Here is a 13,037-nt window from a genome sequence, read left to right on the forward strand (position 1 = left end):
GTTAATTAAGAATCAATTAATAAAAAAAACTTTTCGTTTTCTTTGAGTGGTTAAAAACTTAATATTAAAATTTATTAATTAATTTTCTTTAAAAATTGTAACTTTATATTAAAAATTGACACATGTCATCTCTATATTAACTTTAAATTGCTGAGGTGTCACTCATATGGAGAGAGTTGGTCATCTTTTATATATAAGATTTGTCTGAATTTTTGTATTAATCTATTACTATCTTTTTTTCTATAAAAAAATCTCTTAAATCTCTTGATCTTTTTTAAAATCTCTTAATCGTTTACTTTCTCTTAGCCAAAAATTCTGTTAATCTTATTTTTATTACAAACGGGTCCTCGTTGTCACGCACTTTCCGATGGTGAAGTTTTCGATTTATCTACAGTTTCCCCTAAGTATCTTCTCCTTCTATCTTATTGGACCCCACTCTTCTATCTCTTTTCCCCTTTCTTCTTCTTCTTCTTCTATCCTCCCCTCTCTCTCTCCCACAAGTCATCTTCTTCCTCTCTCACAAACCTCCGAAACTTCTTCTTTTGCTCTGTCTTTGTTTAATCATCTCTACCTGGTACCATCTCTGTTTCCAATTTGCTCTCTCTACCTTCGATTTTCACCCTATACTAGCTTCTCTCCGACCCGGCCTCATGTTAGCCTTCGAGCTTCGCGTCGGCTAGTTGTAGCGCATGGAACTCCCTTGGCCTTGGTGTGATTTTTCCGCCCGTCGGGTTTTTTTATTCTAATCTCTTTGATCGGTTAGATCTAATTGTAGTCGGTGGTTAAATAGTTGCAGCTGGGTTTATGTGAATTTCATGTGATTATTGGGACTTACCATTTTTATAGCTCAGATTATTGGGATTAGAAGTGAGGGTTTTGTGTGAATTCGAGATTATTAGGGTTTTGACATATTTCCAAACAAAGATTGTTTTTTGATGAAGAGAGGGAAAGATGAGGAGAAGATACTTGAACCAATGTTTCCTCGACTTCATGTGAACGATGCAGACAGAGGACCTAGAGCTCCTCCAAGGAATAAGATGGCTCTCTATGAGCAACTTAGCATCCCTTCTCAGAGGTTTAGTACTGATAATGGAGCGTTGCTTCATAATTCCAGCACTTTGGTTCCTCCTGTTGGACCATCTAGCCAGGTACAGTATATGTTGTGGTTTAGTAATAGTTTTGTAATGGGTTTGAGTTGTGGAAACTGATGTTCATATAGAGCTTGCAAGAAAGAAAGGAGGTGATTGATCTTGATTATATGTTTTTCTCTGCAGCCTTGCGGCGTGGAAAGAAACTTATCTGCACAGCATCTTGATTCTTCAGCTGCAGTACATGCAACTGAAAAGTTCGTCTCCCAAACGTCCTTCATGGAAAAAGTGAGAAATTTGTCACAGCATGAACAGAGGAAAATAGCAAGGGAGGAAGATGAATTCGCGGTTCCAATATTTGTTAACTCAAGAAGGTTTCAGTTTCATGGCAGAACCAAGAGTGGCATTATGAAGGAAAAACACAGCACATTGGTTAGAGAACAGCCGAAGGGGAGTGCAAAGCGAGGTGGTTTTGGAAACTCGTTAGATATATCAGCTACAGAGGAAATGGATCTTGAAAAATCAGCATCGAGCTGTGACAGAGTAAATGATTGTAATGCTGCTTTGAGACGAGAGTCTAGAAATAGGTTAGACCGAGATGGTGGTGAAACTCAAGTGATGGACACAGATAATGGAGTTGAATCTCACTTGGCAATGGAAAGTCATACAGAAGAGGGTCATGGCAATCCTAATGACGTTAATAATGGTCGTGAGTACTGTAGAAGTAGAGGATACGCCTCTCTGCAGCAGATAAATGAAGAGGCAAGTGATGATGTTTCAGATAATTCGATGGTGGATTCTATATCCAGCATGGATGTCTCTCCCGATGACGTTGTGGGAGTATTAGGTCAAAAACGTTTCTGGAGAGCAAGGAAAGCTATTGCCAAGTAAGTTCTATAGATTTCAGTTAACATGGTTATTTATTTCTGCTTTTTATATCCATCTCTTTCTTTGATACTGACATTTGCTACTTGCAAGAAATTAATACTAATGCATTGTTACTTAACTGGACTGAAGCTTTCCTCTGTTGTCTTTTGCTACTCAAGGATAACTGTAGTAGGGAATATTTCACTATCACCAAATTTCTTGGACATTTTTCTATGTATTTTTTTTTGTTTTGTAAGTGTTTAATGATGCAATGGATTGTTGACGTACATATATGATTATTACCCAGTTTTGTATCGTGTTTCATTTTTGGGAGAAAAGATTTCGGGTTTTTTGGTTAAGAAGTGATAATTCTATAGTGGAGAGGCCCCTGATTCCTGTCAAAATGGTCCTATTATGTGGTACTTGAAAAGCTCTCGGTAACATATTAACGCATTTAACACATTGGATCATGTTAGCAGGGGGGGGACATTCTCTGTTGACGTACATTGTGCAAGGTGCCCGCCGAGACAGTTCATGGCTTTAAACTTTGTCTTCTTTGCATCTGCATGTTGGAACATGTCCCTGTCTCGGTTTGGTATTGCTTTTATTCTGCACTGTCGTCTTGAGCATTTTCCCTTCTTGTCATTCAAGGGGTTGAACCAGGTAGGGGAACGTGCTTTTGAGGACCCCTGGATCAAAATTATGGTTAAACCATACATAAAGCTAGTTATGAGTCTTATGAGGACGCAGATATATAGTTGCTTTTGCTACTGCTTAAGAGGATTTTAGGGTCGTTGTGAACTACAGAGTTTCTATGGATTTTAGACTCCATGACTCGGGCTTTAAGGTTCTAGGTATTCTTATCGCTATGGTAAGGTGTTGGGATAAGCTAGAAATCAGTAAACCCATCCCTTGCATTATGGGTCTTCGATTGTTCTTTCTCCTTCTTTTTTGTTGAAAGTTTTTTTATTATCTATACTTTAATGTCTGTCCTTGGACGCATTGATTTGCTTTTTAATTATTGTTGATTAGAGAGTTATGTATTCTTGATTTTTTTTTTCATCTCATTTTCTATTCTATTGTTCCATTAGCTGTTCAACAGAATATGTCTTTCTCTGCCTGACTCTGTTTCTCCTTACAGTCAACAAAGAGTATTTGCTGTTCAACTATTTGAGTTGCACAGACTTATTAAGGTAAACTCATTCAGAAAAATTCTCCTATGGTTTGTATCGGGCTAAAACAAATGTGTTCAACTGTACTTTTTTTTCGTAACATCCAGGTTCAGAGGCTTATTGCTGCATCACCGGATGTATTGCTCGATGACATCAATTATCTTGGAAAAGTTGCTGCTAAAACCTATCCAGTGAAGAAGCTCCTTCCATCAGAATTTATACTAAAGCCTCCTCTACCACAGGTTATCAAACACACGAGCGGCGACTCGGAGAAGACTGACCAAAACAAAATGGAATGCTCAGCTGAGAACGTAGTCGGAAGATTGCCAAACCAAAGCCATCATCAACCTTCCAACTACATGCCTTTTGCGAGCAACCCACCAAACGCTTCACAAGCTTCAAATGGATGTTACTTTCCTCCTCAGCCTCCTCCTTCAGGAGGAAATCAGCAATGGTTGATCCCAGTAATGTCTCCTTCCGAAGGGCTGATATACAAGCCGCACCCAGGTCCGGGACAAACAGGGCCGGTCTGTGGAGGATATTATGGTCATTTTATGCCTGCACCGATGGTAATGGGTAATTTCATGGGCGGTGGTGGTCCACCTCCGTATCACCCGGGCATGGGATTCCCATCTCCTGGTAATGGCTACTTCCCTCCATATGGTATGATGCCCACCATGATGAACCCTTACTGTTCCGGCCAACAACAACAACAACCTAATGAGCAAATGAATCAGTTTGTGCATCCCGGAAACTTTCAGAATGCATCAGCTTTAAACACCCAACAAGAAAGCTCTGTTCACGAAGAGGCTCCACAACAACAGACAACGAGATCTTATTCTCGGGCTAGAAAGAGCAGGCAAGGGAGCACAGGAAGCAGTCCAAGTGGTCTAGAAAGAGTCTCTGGTAAGAACTCTTTTCGGCCATTCTCAGCAGTTGATGATGACAACAACAACGAGCCTGAGCAAACGATGACGACAACTACAACCACAACAAGAACAACTGTTACTCAGACAACAAGAGATGGAGGAGGAGTGACCAGAGTGATCAAGGTGGTTCCGCACAACAACGCTAAGCTCGCAAGTGAGAATGCTGCAAGGATTTTCCGATCAATACAAGAAGAACGTAAACGCTACGACTCCTTCTCTAATCACTCTTAAAAGCCTCTCTTATCATTATCCTTTTTCGTAAGATGTGGTGTTTGCGACTGAATATGTATTTTAAAAATGTAGAAAAAATTGTGATAGATGTCCTTCTCTAAATTTGTACAATGTAAACGTATGAAAGCTTGGTTGTTACCAATCATTTATATATATCATATGTCTTATAGCCTTTAAAATATTGTATGTTAAGGGTGTTCATCAAAAGTGTGGTGCATATAAAACCGATCTTTGCAAACGTGTAGAATATCAATGTTCTTATAATGGATATGGTATGGACCCTACTGTGTATGGACAAGCCCGTCCATGATGTTTAGCCCTTCTTGCTTTCACTGCAAATATCCCGAGTTTATTAAGATTGTCCAAGTAAACTACTTACAATCACTGCAAATATCCCGAGTTTATTAAGATTGTCCAAGTAAACTACTTACAATAACTGTTTCTTTTCTTTTGAGATTGATACCAAGAACATAAAGCACATCATATTTACAATAACTTGTGTACATAAGAAGGATGCTATCTGGAAGTAGAGGCTGGTATTAAGATATATACACGAGTTGTTATTATCATCATAAATGGAGATTTGATTGGTGCATTGATGTAAAAAAAATATTGCGAGTGGAGAAGAGGATCAAGCACTGAATCCGCGATGAAGAGAGCTCCAAGGACCGGCCGGGATAGTGGGACAAGCCTGCATTGCTGCCTCCTCCATCTGTTCCACCTGAATCCCTGCGTTGCATATGTTTGCAATGGACCTCATGTGCTTGATTCCGTACTGAGACAATGATCCACAGTGCCTCTCATAAGCTCTCACCTAACCAACCACATGAAGGATTGATCATCACAAGAATCTTAATCATCATTCAATGAGGACTGAAAGTGAGATTTTTTCTTTCAGAAATGTACCAGTGTTTTAAGACAGTCCCAATCGTCGACAAGCGGTTTTCCAGAAGGCCGGACTTTATTTAGCACTAAAGGACCTTCTGAAATGCCAAACAAGAGCTTCCCAATCATTAGAAAGCTATTGTCGATGTGAAGTCTGTGTGACATTGCTTCGAGTACTTGCTTCTGCGCTTCAGCTTTTCTTGCAGAACCTTCCGGTGCCTTTTGATACTACAATAAACAAGAACTTGACAGATTAAGTAATCAGTTACAATATCAAAACACTATTAGAGTTTGTAACCCTTGAAGATAAACCTTATCCCAAAAATGGACAAGATCTGCGTCACGCTGGTTTGTAACTCTTGAAGGTGGTCGTAGTGAATTCTTATCTACAAAGGTGTAGTTTTCATTGTCTGGGTTTGTTCCCATGTAAAGGACGAGCATCTCCTTGCTAAGTCCTATATCCCCAAACTCCATCACATGGGAACCATAAGAGGTATTAGAGCCTGCAGTCCTCTTTTTCACCTGAAACAATAATATCAATTTGATCTCAATGTTCTCATTTGAATCACAAATATACACAAAACTTGAAGCTTACTAGTTCATATTGTTGGTGCAAACTCTCTGTTTGTAAATTGTGTTGATCACTGTGAATTGAAAAAAAAAACAAATAATAAACCTTATATCAAGAATGATCCTACTCTTCACTGTCATGATATTATTAACAGTTCTTGTAGCATACCTATCTTCCATCCAAGAAACACTGTATAAGTCACCCAAACAAGTCTCATACTCTTTGGGTGGACTAGAATCATCTCCAGGACAATAAGTACCCCAGCTACTTTCTTCTGCGTTTGACGCGGTTGTTGCATAAATGTTTAAACCTTCTGGTAAAAGGCCTTCGAAAATACTTCCAGATTCACAAGCCTCTAAATAAAACACCTACAGAAAAAAAAAAAAAAAAAGTAGTCAAGCCAAATCACTGGCATTGCATTTCAGAAGAATCTTAGCATTATACCAAGCTCTTATAGGTTCCGGAAGCATGTTTTTTCTTCAAGATATCGATGAGATCGTTAGCATATAGGTGAGGAGAAGTCGGCATTCCTGCAACCAACCATGTAGACTGAATCTTCAAAACTTTTTTCATCAATTTTGTTGATTTAACAGAAGAAACAAAGGAGGGTATAATCTCACCGAGCACTCCCGGGCCACCGTGATCGCTATAGTATATGAAGATATGATCGTCTGGACCACTATCTACAACCTTTCCACTTCCACCTTTAAGAGCCGTTTTGTTTGCAAGGATCACAGCAAACAAATTATCAACGTTAACATCATCTCCAGTGTAATCCTGCCACAAGCAAACCCCAAATCACAAAGACCCTTATGGATACTTCAGTGGTTTTTAACCGCGACTAAAAATCGAAACAAAGCCCAAAAAAGAAAAAAACCTTGGGAACTCCATTATAGACATCATTTCCATTAGGACTGTTAATAATGATTCCAGGCCTTGGGTTCTCTTTGTTTTTTGCAATATCATCGTACATAAAAACTATGATATTCTCCTCTTTCAGTCCACCTTTCCTCAAAAGCTGATAAGCATGACAAACATCTGCCTGAAAAAATATTAAGAACTCGTTATTAGTCTCTACTAAACTAAAAACTTACTCTCACAAAAAGCTTCATCGTTTCAAATTAGAGACACAACATTGATTGACTAGAAAAAAAACATTGTTGTATAACCAAATTAAATTGACTAAAACATACATTAACATTTTTTTTTAAGATAACCAGAGTGATCTAGACTTTTACCACCCGATTAATTCCTTCAAGGTGAGTGTAGCAGTCGAGTAGCCAACTTACCGATTTTTTTTAATGGGTCAAAAACTTAACGCTATTTCAACTAGCCAAATGGGAGTAGTTAGATAATTTTATGTTCGATGGAAATCGAACCCGAATCTAAATTAACATGTCAAAGTAAGAATCACTAACCACTACCACTTGGTTAACATACACTGACTCATACACAATTGTTGAGTAATTATTTTTAGCTAAATTATGGTCAACGTATGTTATAGCAAAATTATGTTAGTTTCGTGTATAGACAAATTAAATTATGTAGTTTGTGTATAACTCGGCATAACCCAATAATTTTGTGTATATGAATAAGCCATCTTCAAGATTGACTAAACAACAAGCAAAGATCACAGCAAGAAACAATATCAGCTGAAAAACTCACAAAATCAATGATTGATGATGAGAGAAGTAAACGTAAAAACAAAGCCAACATAAAAAAACTCGAAATTAAATATAATCTAAGAGAGAATCGCATGATAATCACCTGATGCCTATAATTCCAATATCCGCTAGATCCGGCGACGAGAACAGCCCACTTCGTACCGGCCGAAGAATCACCATCATCGTTGTGTTTAGTCGTACGGAAGAATTTAGAAGCTTGAGAAGGCAGTTTGATGACGTCACAAGAAACGGTGACTAGAGAGATGAAGAGGGCGAGAAAAGAAACGGCGACGGTGACAGTGACGGAGACGCGTGACATGTTTTTTTGGTGATTATTATTTATCCTCCGGCGAGAGTGTGGTGACGTGGATAAGAATCTTTGGATTAGACGGGGCCTGCTATTTATAAATATTCAATGAACCTTTTTTTTTTTTTTTTACAATTTATTGTAAAATAACGTTTGTCCATTACTTCGTTTATTGAAACACGCAAGTAAAAATATAAAGTCTATAAAGTTTTTTATAGATGTTTTCTGTTTTTAAATACTTTCAGTTAACATTTAAAAACAAAACAAAAATCAGTTAAAAATTTACATACGTTTTTTTTTGCCAAAAAGTTACATACGTTAAAGGCAAAAGTCACGAGAAACACACTTGCAAGAAAAAAAAAATCGTAATACCAGAGTATTTTACGATGCTAATCCAACCATAACACGTCGATATTGATTTAGTGATTTCACATTTTGAATCTTGTATATTCATAAACGCTTGCTATAATTCTTAAATTTTGTGACTAGTCTCATAAGGATGTATATAATTTATGGTAATTATTTTATAAATTTTCAGCTGGTCTAGTATATGCTCTGAACTGTAAGTTCTTATGTCGAATAAATTGCGTTTAAGCAAAATTAAACCCATTGGCGATAAAATTAAATTAAATGTTGCACAAAAATAAAATAAAAGTTGTTTGTTCGGACAGCTGCTAAGCTTAGTGAATACGAAATAGAGGATTCAGTTATCTTTCAATTCAAATTTCTCAGTTTAAGTTTGTGTAATTTGATTTGGTTTTAGAAATGAGTAGAATTGGGATAAAGGAAACAAAACGATTGGAAAAAAACAATGGTAAAGAACTGGCCCATAATAGGATGATTTAGATTAATACTGAACATAAGTTAGAGCTTAATCCATTTTCTGCTTCTGATGTAAGCTTTAATTGTCGTATTAGCAAAAAACAGATAAAAATGCCCAGCAAGAATCTTAGTTTACTTGTCATATTAGGTGAATCTTTTACCCAACACCAGAATTGCCCAATGTATGTCTGATTTTGTAGCACCAATGTTGTATCATCGGCTTTTGAGGGTCAATCACCAGTGAACAGGCAAGGAATGGTCGACAAATCCATTTCGGAGGAGCTTCAGAACGTTGTTCATGCCGCTGATCAAATGACAAAAAAAAAAGCTCCAGAAGAAGTTTAAACCTTCAAGTTTTTCTAAACACTAAAAGCATCGATATCTATTATTTGATTAGCGGACAAAGGTATTTGTTTGATCAAAAACATATTTTAAACAAAGTTTTTGGATTCACTAACAAACATCTTCCTGATGTTCAAAAATTGTAATTTGAAGTTGGGTACGATCTCTTAGGAGTCAAGGTATTGCCGCTTTCTAAGGCCTTGGGTTACTTGAGACTATGAAGTATGTGGGCGTCTTTATATTCGTATAAATTAACATGTCGCATGCATGCTTCTTTCTCTTTTATATATTTAAGTTTCTTGTGAATCTCTTTGTTCGTCAGATTACTAAATTAAAGAAGACTTTTATAGTAGTTCAAAGATTAACACAATAAACCACTAGGGCAAAGACATAAAGCATGACACATTGAGAAAAGGAGGAATGTGAGGAACCATATCAGCTCTATTCGGAATACAGGTGATACCAATACAACGAGGGAATTCAATTTCTTTTGTTTCTAAAAAATCACATTAGCTTCCTCACAATATCAGACACTTTCTCCACTGTCTCTTGATTGGCCATAACCCACATAAATACTTAACATTACATTTTAAGTCTTTGAAACGCAAAGCTCAAGCAGGGTCACGAACTCAATAAAAAGTTGAGGCACATATTGCGAGGCAAGCATGATTGAACGTTTGAGACTGAAGGAAAGATTGGAAAGTCTTTCTATTGTTGAAAATCGCTGCTGGTTTCTGGAGTCTGAATCTTCTTGTTGTTGCCTGTTCATCATGCATTGGACAACGATTTCATTCAGATACCAAGAAGCAATAAGGAGATCGATTTTTACAACCATAGCAAGGAATTTGTGTTTCAAGTAATTGACAGATTTCAAACGCAAGATTGTGCTAGATACCATACGGCGCATACATATTTTAGATATGTAGATTCCATATACTTACATTTAAATGATTCCTTTTCTGAGCTACTTAAAAAGACATAGTTCATCAGTTATGCATTTAGTATTTTTTTGAGATTTTTAAAGAAAATTTATATTTGCTATATGATGAAACGGAACTTCTGTGGATAGAATTAGACATCTATTGATTGTAAGAATTTCCGGGAAACTAGAGTTTGATAATATATTTCCCAAAATCTCTTTAGAAAATCTCATTTTTAAAAACGGAATACAATTTTAATTCTAAACGCTTATCTTATACTATATATATATATATATATATATAAAGGTGAATTGCTCAATATGAATATGACATATATGATACTTATAAGTTATAACTCACATGATCGTAAAATATGTCATCGTTATTTTTGTCTCATAACATATGTCAATTAAGCAATATTAAACCATTCTATTTTTATTTATTTCAGAAAAGAGAAAATGAAATACGTTTATTTAAATATAAACTAGGATACTGGCCCGCACGCATGTACGGGTTTGAATGTTTTTATAAATTTTATTTGTATTAGGTATATTGTTAAGTTTATTGGGTCGAAATTTATAAAATTGATAATTGACAGTGTGTGTGGATACAGTGTTACCACATTTGGGCCGAATGGTATGTTATTAGTTCAAGAATTGGATTGTGTCTTACAATTGGCTATACTTTTTTTGATGTAAATATAAACAATAAGTGATGTATAACTGATTAAGTAATTATAATTAGGTATGTATAATGAAGAAAGTGTAGATGAAGAATACATGTAATTATGAATACATACATTAATTTTATGTTCGTAAATCGTAAGTTATTCATCGAAATGTGACATATATGAACATATTTTATAAATTATATGCAAAGATGTATTCATTTATTTCGAAATGTAAATTCATTTGGAAATGGTGTTGTATCAGTCAAATGTTATTTAATATGTTGTAATTATAAACGCCTTTTGGGGAATATGAAACAGAGCGAAGAAAAATGAGGAGTCACTATCTAAGAATTCTATATACACACCCCATAAGAAAATTTTGATCAACTAACCAAGCAAACAATTACTTACTCAAACACAACCCATACTACAATTATTCTTCTGATGTGATCCTCAAACAGACGTACAAAAAATATGTTTACATGAAGAAAAAATACACTTTTTCCTACATAATATTTCTTGTGCATCTGTCGAGAATCACATCAGAAAAAGTTGTTATATTCATTATGTCGTCACAGAGTTATTATAATTATATTAGTTGTGAATGCTCACTTTCGACAAGAAGTATACTGTTAGTACTTTATACCAAAATCTGAATAGAGTAGAAATACAAGTAATTTTGATCAGTAGGTAATAATAAATGTATACCATTTTTCATAAGTTTTTGCTATTATTGATTTTTGATTATTCACTGAAATTTTTAGGAAAAACTGTCCTTGCTTATGTAGGAAATTGTTATTTACATCGAATGAGATCCGACATAAAAACCTTTTAATTGGTATTTTTTTAATTTGAAAATACTACAATTTTCCAAATTATCAGGAATGTTAGATTTTTTATATCTCATCGCAACAATTATCTAGAATAACAACAAATCGTATTTTTCTATATTATGTATTTCATTTAAATTTGAAATTTAAAAAATTGATCAATTTTATTAGAGATTTCTAAAATTTGAGATATATTTTATCTTATTAACAACTAAGTTACGATTAATCCGCATCAACAATACATTAAACTTACAATTATAACAGTTTATTAACTATATTATAAATTATAAGTTACGGTATAATTAATGAAATGTTAATTGATTGACTGTTGTATTAATTATGTAATATGTAACGATGGAAAATGTAGTATTTAGTAGATGATTTACCTTACTATTTCTGATATTCAAAATAAAAGGTAATTTAAAAATATAAGACGATGAAAAACAACAAAATGAAAGTAACTTATTGAAATAAAGATTCAGCATGAAATTTTAAAACTAATATTAAGAAAGACATATAAATCTAATTGACCGGGAATAAGCCCATTGCATAGCAAGCTTCTCTGAAGGTGTCGTATACAACACCATTAACTGTTCGAATATCTTCATAACTGCGAGGACCTCTAATGATATTCAACAGACAACCCAAATAAAAAATTTTCTATCATAAATTGAATACTGTTGAAGAATAGTTGGATTTCCTGAACCCTTCACCCGTGGCCTCCACTCATGCAATGTGGCATTCCAGACAAATTGATGAGATAATTCAGTGTAGAGCAGGAATCTGGCAGTTGGGTATATCTTGTTACACTCCATCAAAGCAATAAATTTTGTATTTTTCATTAGTTTGTCGACTTGTTTCGCTTGGGAGAATTTTTTCTTGATAGATGAAATTGAATAATTTCTAAAAAACAATCATAAGAACTTGTTAAAACAGTTAAAAGGAAACAAATAATGTATGATAAGAAGTTATAAAGGTTAAGTCTCTATATATAGTTCTATACCAAGGATTCTTAATAGAATAAAGTTGGACGCAGAAGGATTATCTATCCTGTTCATAGCAGTAGAAAAGGAGAATATTGAGAATTTTTTTCCAGTGTAACAAATGAAGTTGAAGTTCACAAAAGTATGATTTGAATATATAGATGGATTGAATACAAGAATATACGAATAAGTTAAAGATTGCAATATGCATCTCGTTATAGAAAGCAACAACAATATATCAATATCCTTCATATTATATTTTAAAAAATCCAGAATATATGGTTAGATAATTCAATTTATAAATAATTGCTTCATAAGAATATTAGTTCGAAATTATCGGAGCACAATATTATGTTACCATATATTACGGTTTAAATCAAACTTTAAAGAAGAAAATCCAAATTTTTAAACATTTTTGTATGAGACAAGTTATGTGAATTAGACGAAGAAGACTTCTGTAAATATTATGTCCATTTATCAAAAGCGAAAGTGAAAAAGTCAAACAGGTTGGTTGAAACAGTATTCCCAAGAAAACATAGAAATGTGGTGACATTGAATATTTTATAACTACCCTATCCTATATAAAATATGAGGTAGCTTCTATTATAAAAATACATATAAAATTTACTCTGCAACGCTAAACGCCTGATAAGAGATTAGACAAAAATGGAGAATCACCAAGAAAAACGTTTTGATAAAAACGGACTAATAAAAATTAATCCACCACCATTGAACATGAGATTTGGTGTGGAAGAA

The 13,037-nt window shown here is 34.7% G+C and overlaps 2 protein-coding genes across 3 annotated transcripts; one reads left to right on the forward strand and one right to left on the reverse strand.

The window, feature by feature from the left end:
* The first annotated feature begins 436 nt into the window (after nucleotides 1–436).
* On the forward strand, nucleotides 437–4,456 carry LOC18025654 (protein EARLY FLOWERING 3). Of its 2 annotated transcripts, XM_024160219.1 has the most exons (5): nucleotides 437–1,148; nucleotides 1,275–1,975; nucleotides 2,435–2,470; nucleotides 3,097–3,148; nucleotides 3,235–4,456. In XM_024160219.1, exons 1-5 carry the CDS (start codon nucleotides 936–938, stop codon nucleotides 4,285–4,287), a joined length of 2,055 nt encoding a protein of 684 aa, XP_024015987.1. In that variant the 5' UTR covers nucleotides 437–935; the 3' UTR covers nucleotides 4,288–4,456. The 2 variants fall into 2 exon arrangements, with proteins under 2 accessions (XP_024015987.1, XP_006408833.1); XM_006408770.2 differs by lacking the exon at nucleotides 2,435–2,470.
* Nucleotides 4,457–4,668: 212 nt separating this feature from the next.
* On the reverse strand, nucleotides 4,669–7,772 carry LOC18025655 (vacuolar-processing enzyme alpha-isozyme). Its single transcript, XM_006408771.2, has 9 exons — nucleotides 7,511–7,772; nucleotides 6,621–6,785; nucleotides 6,364–6,520; nucleotides 6,188–6,273; nucleotides 5,912–6,111; nucleotides 5,768–5,816; nucleotides 5,485–5,694; nucleotides 5,194–5,400; nucleotides 4,669–5,101 (listed from the first exon to the last, which is right to left on the reverse strand). Exons 1-9 carry the CDS (start codon nucleotides 7,724–7,726, stop codon nucleotides 4,919–4,921), a joined length of 1,473 nt encoding a protein of 490 aa, XP_006408834.1. The 5' UTR covers nucleotides 7,727–7,772; the 3' UTR covers nucleotides 4,669–4,918.
* Nucleotides 7,773–13,037: the final 5,265 nt, after the last annotated feature.

The sequence above is a fragment of the Eutrema salsugineum genome, unplaced genomic scaffold, assembly GCF_000478725.1.
Source record: "Eutrema salsugineum unplaced genomic scaffold, Eutsalg1_0 scaffold_12, whole genome shotgun sequence".
NCBI classification, from domain to species: Eukaryota; Viridiplantae; Streptophyta; class Magnoliopsida; order Brassicales; family Brassicaceae; genus Eutrema; species Eutrema salsugineum.

Coding starts and splice junctions, on each gene's coding strand:
- LOC18025655 (XM_006408771.2), bottom strand. CDS start 7,726: ATGTCACGCGTCTCCGTCACTGTCACCGTCGCCGTTTCTTTTCTCGCC. Junction 5,817..5,911: donor GTTTCTTGGATGGAAGATAG/GTATGCTACAAG, acceptor TTCAATTCACAG/TGATCAACACAATTTACAAA. Junction 5,401..5,484: donor TTGTCCATTTTTGGGATAAG/GTTTATCTTCAA, acceptor TGTTTATTGTAG/TATCAAAAGGCACCGGAAGG.
- LOC18025654 (XM_024160219.1), top strand. CDS start 936: ATGAAGAGAGGGAAAGATGAGGAGAAGATACTTGAACCAATGTTTCCT. Junction 2,471..3,096: donor GTTGACGTACATTGTGCAAG/GTGCCCGCCGAG, acceptor TTCTCCTTACAG/TCAACAAAGAGTATTTGCTG. Junction 3,149..3,234: donor AGTTGCACAGACTTATTAAG/GTAAACTCATTC, acceptor CGTAACATCCAG/GTTCAGAGGCTTATTGCTGC.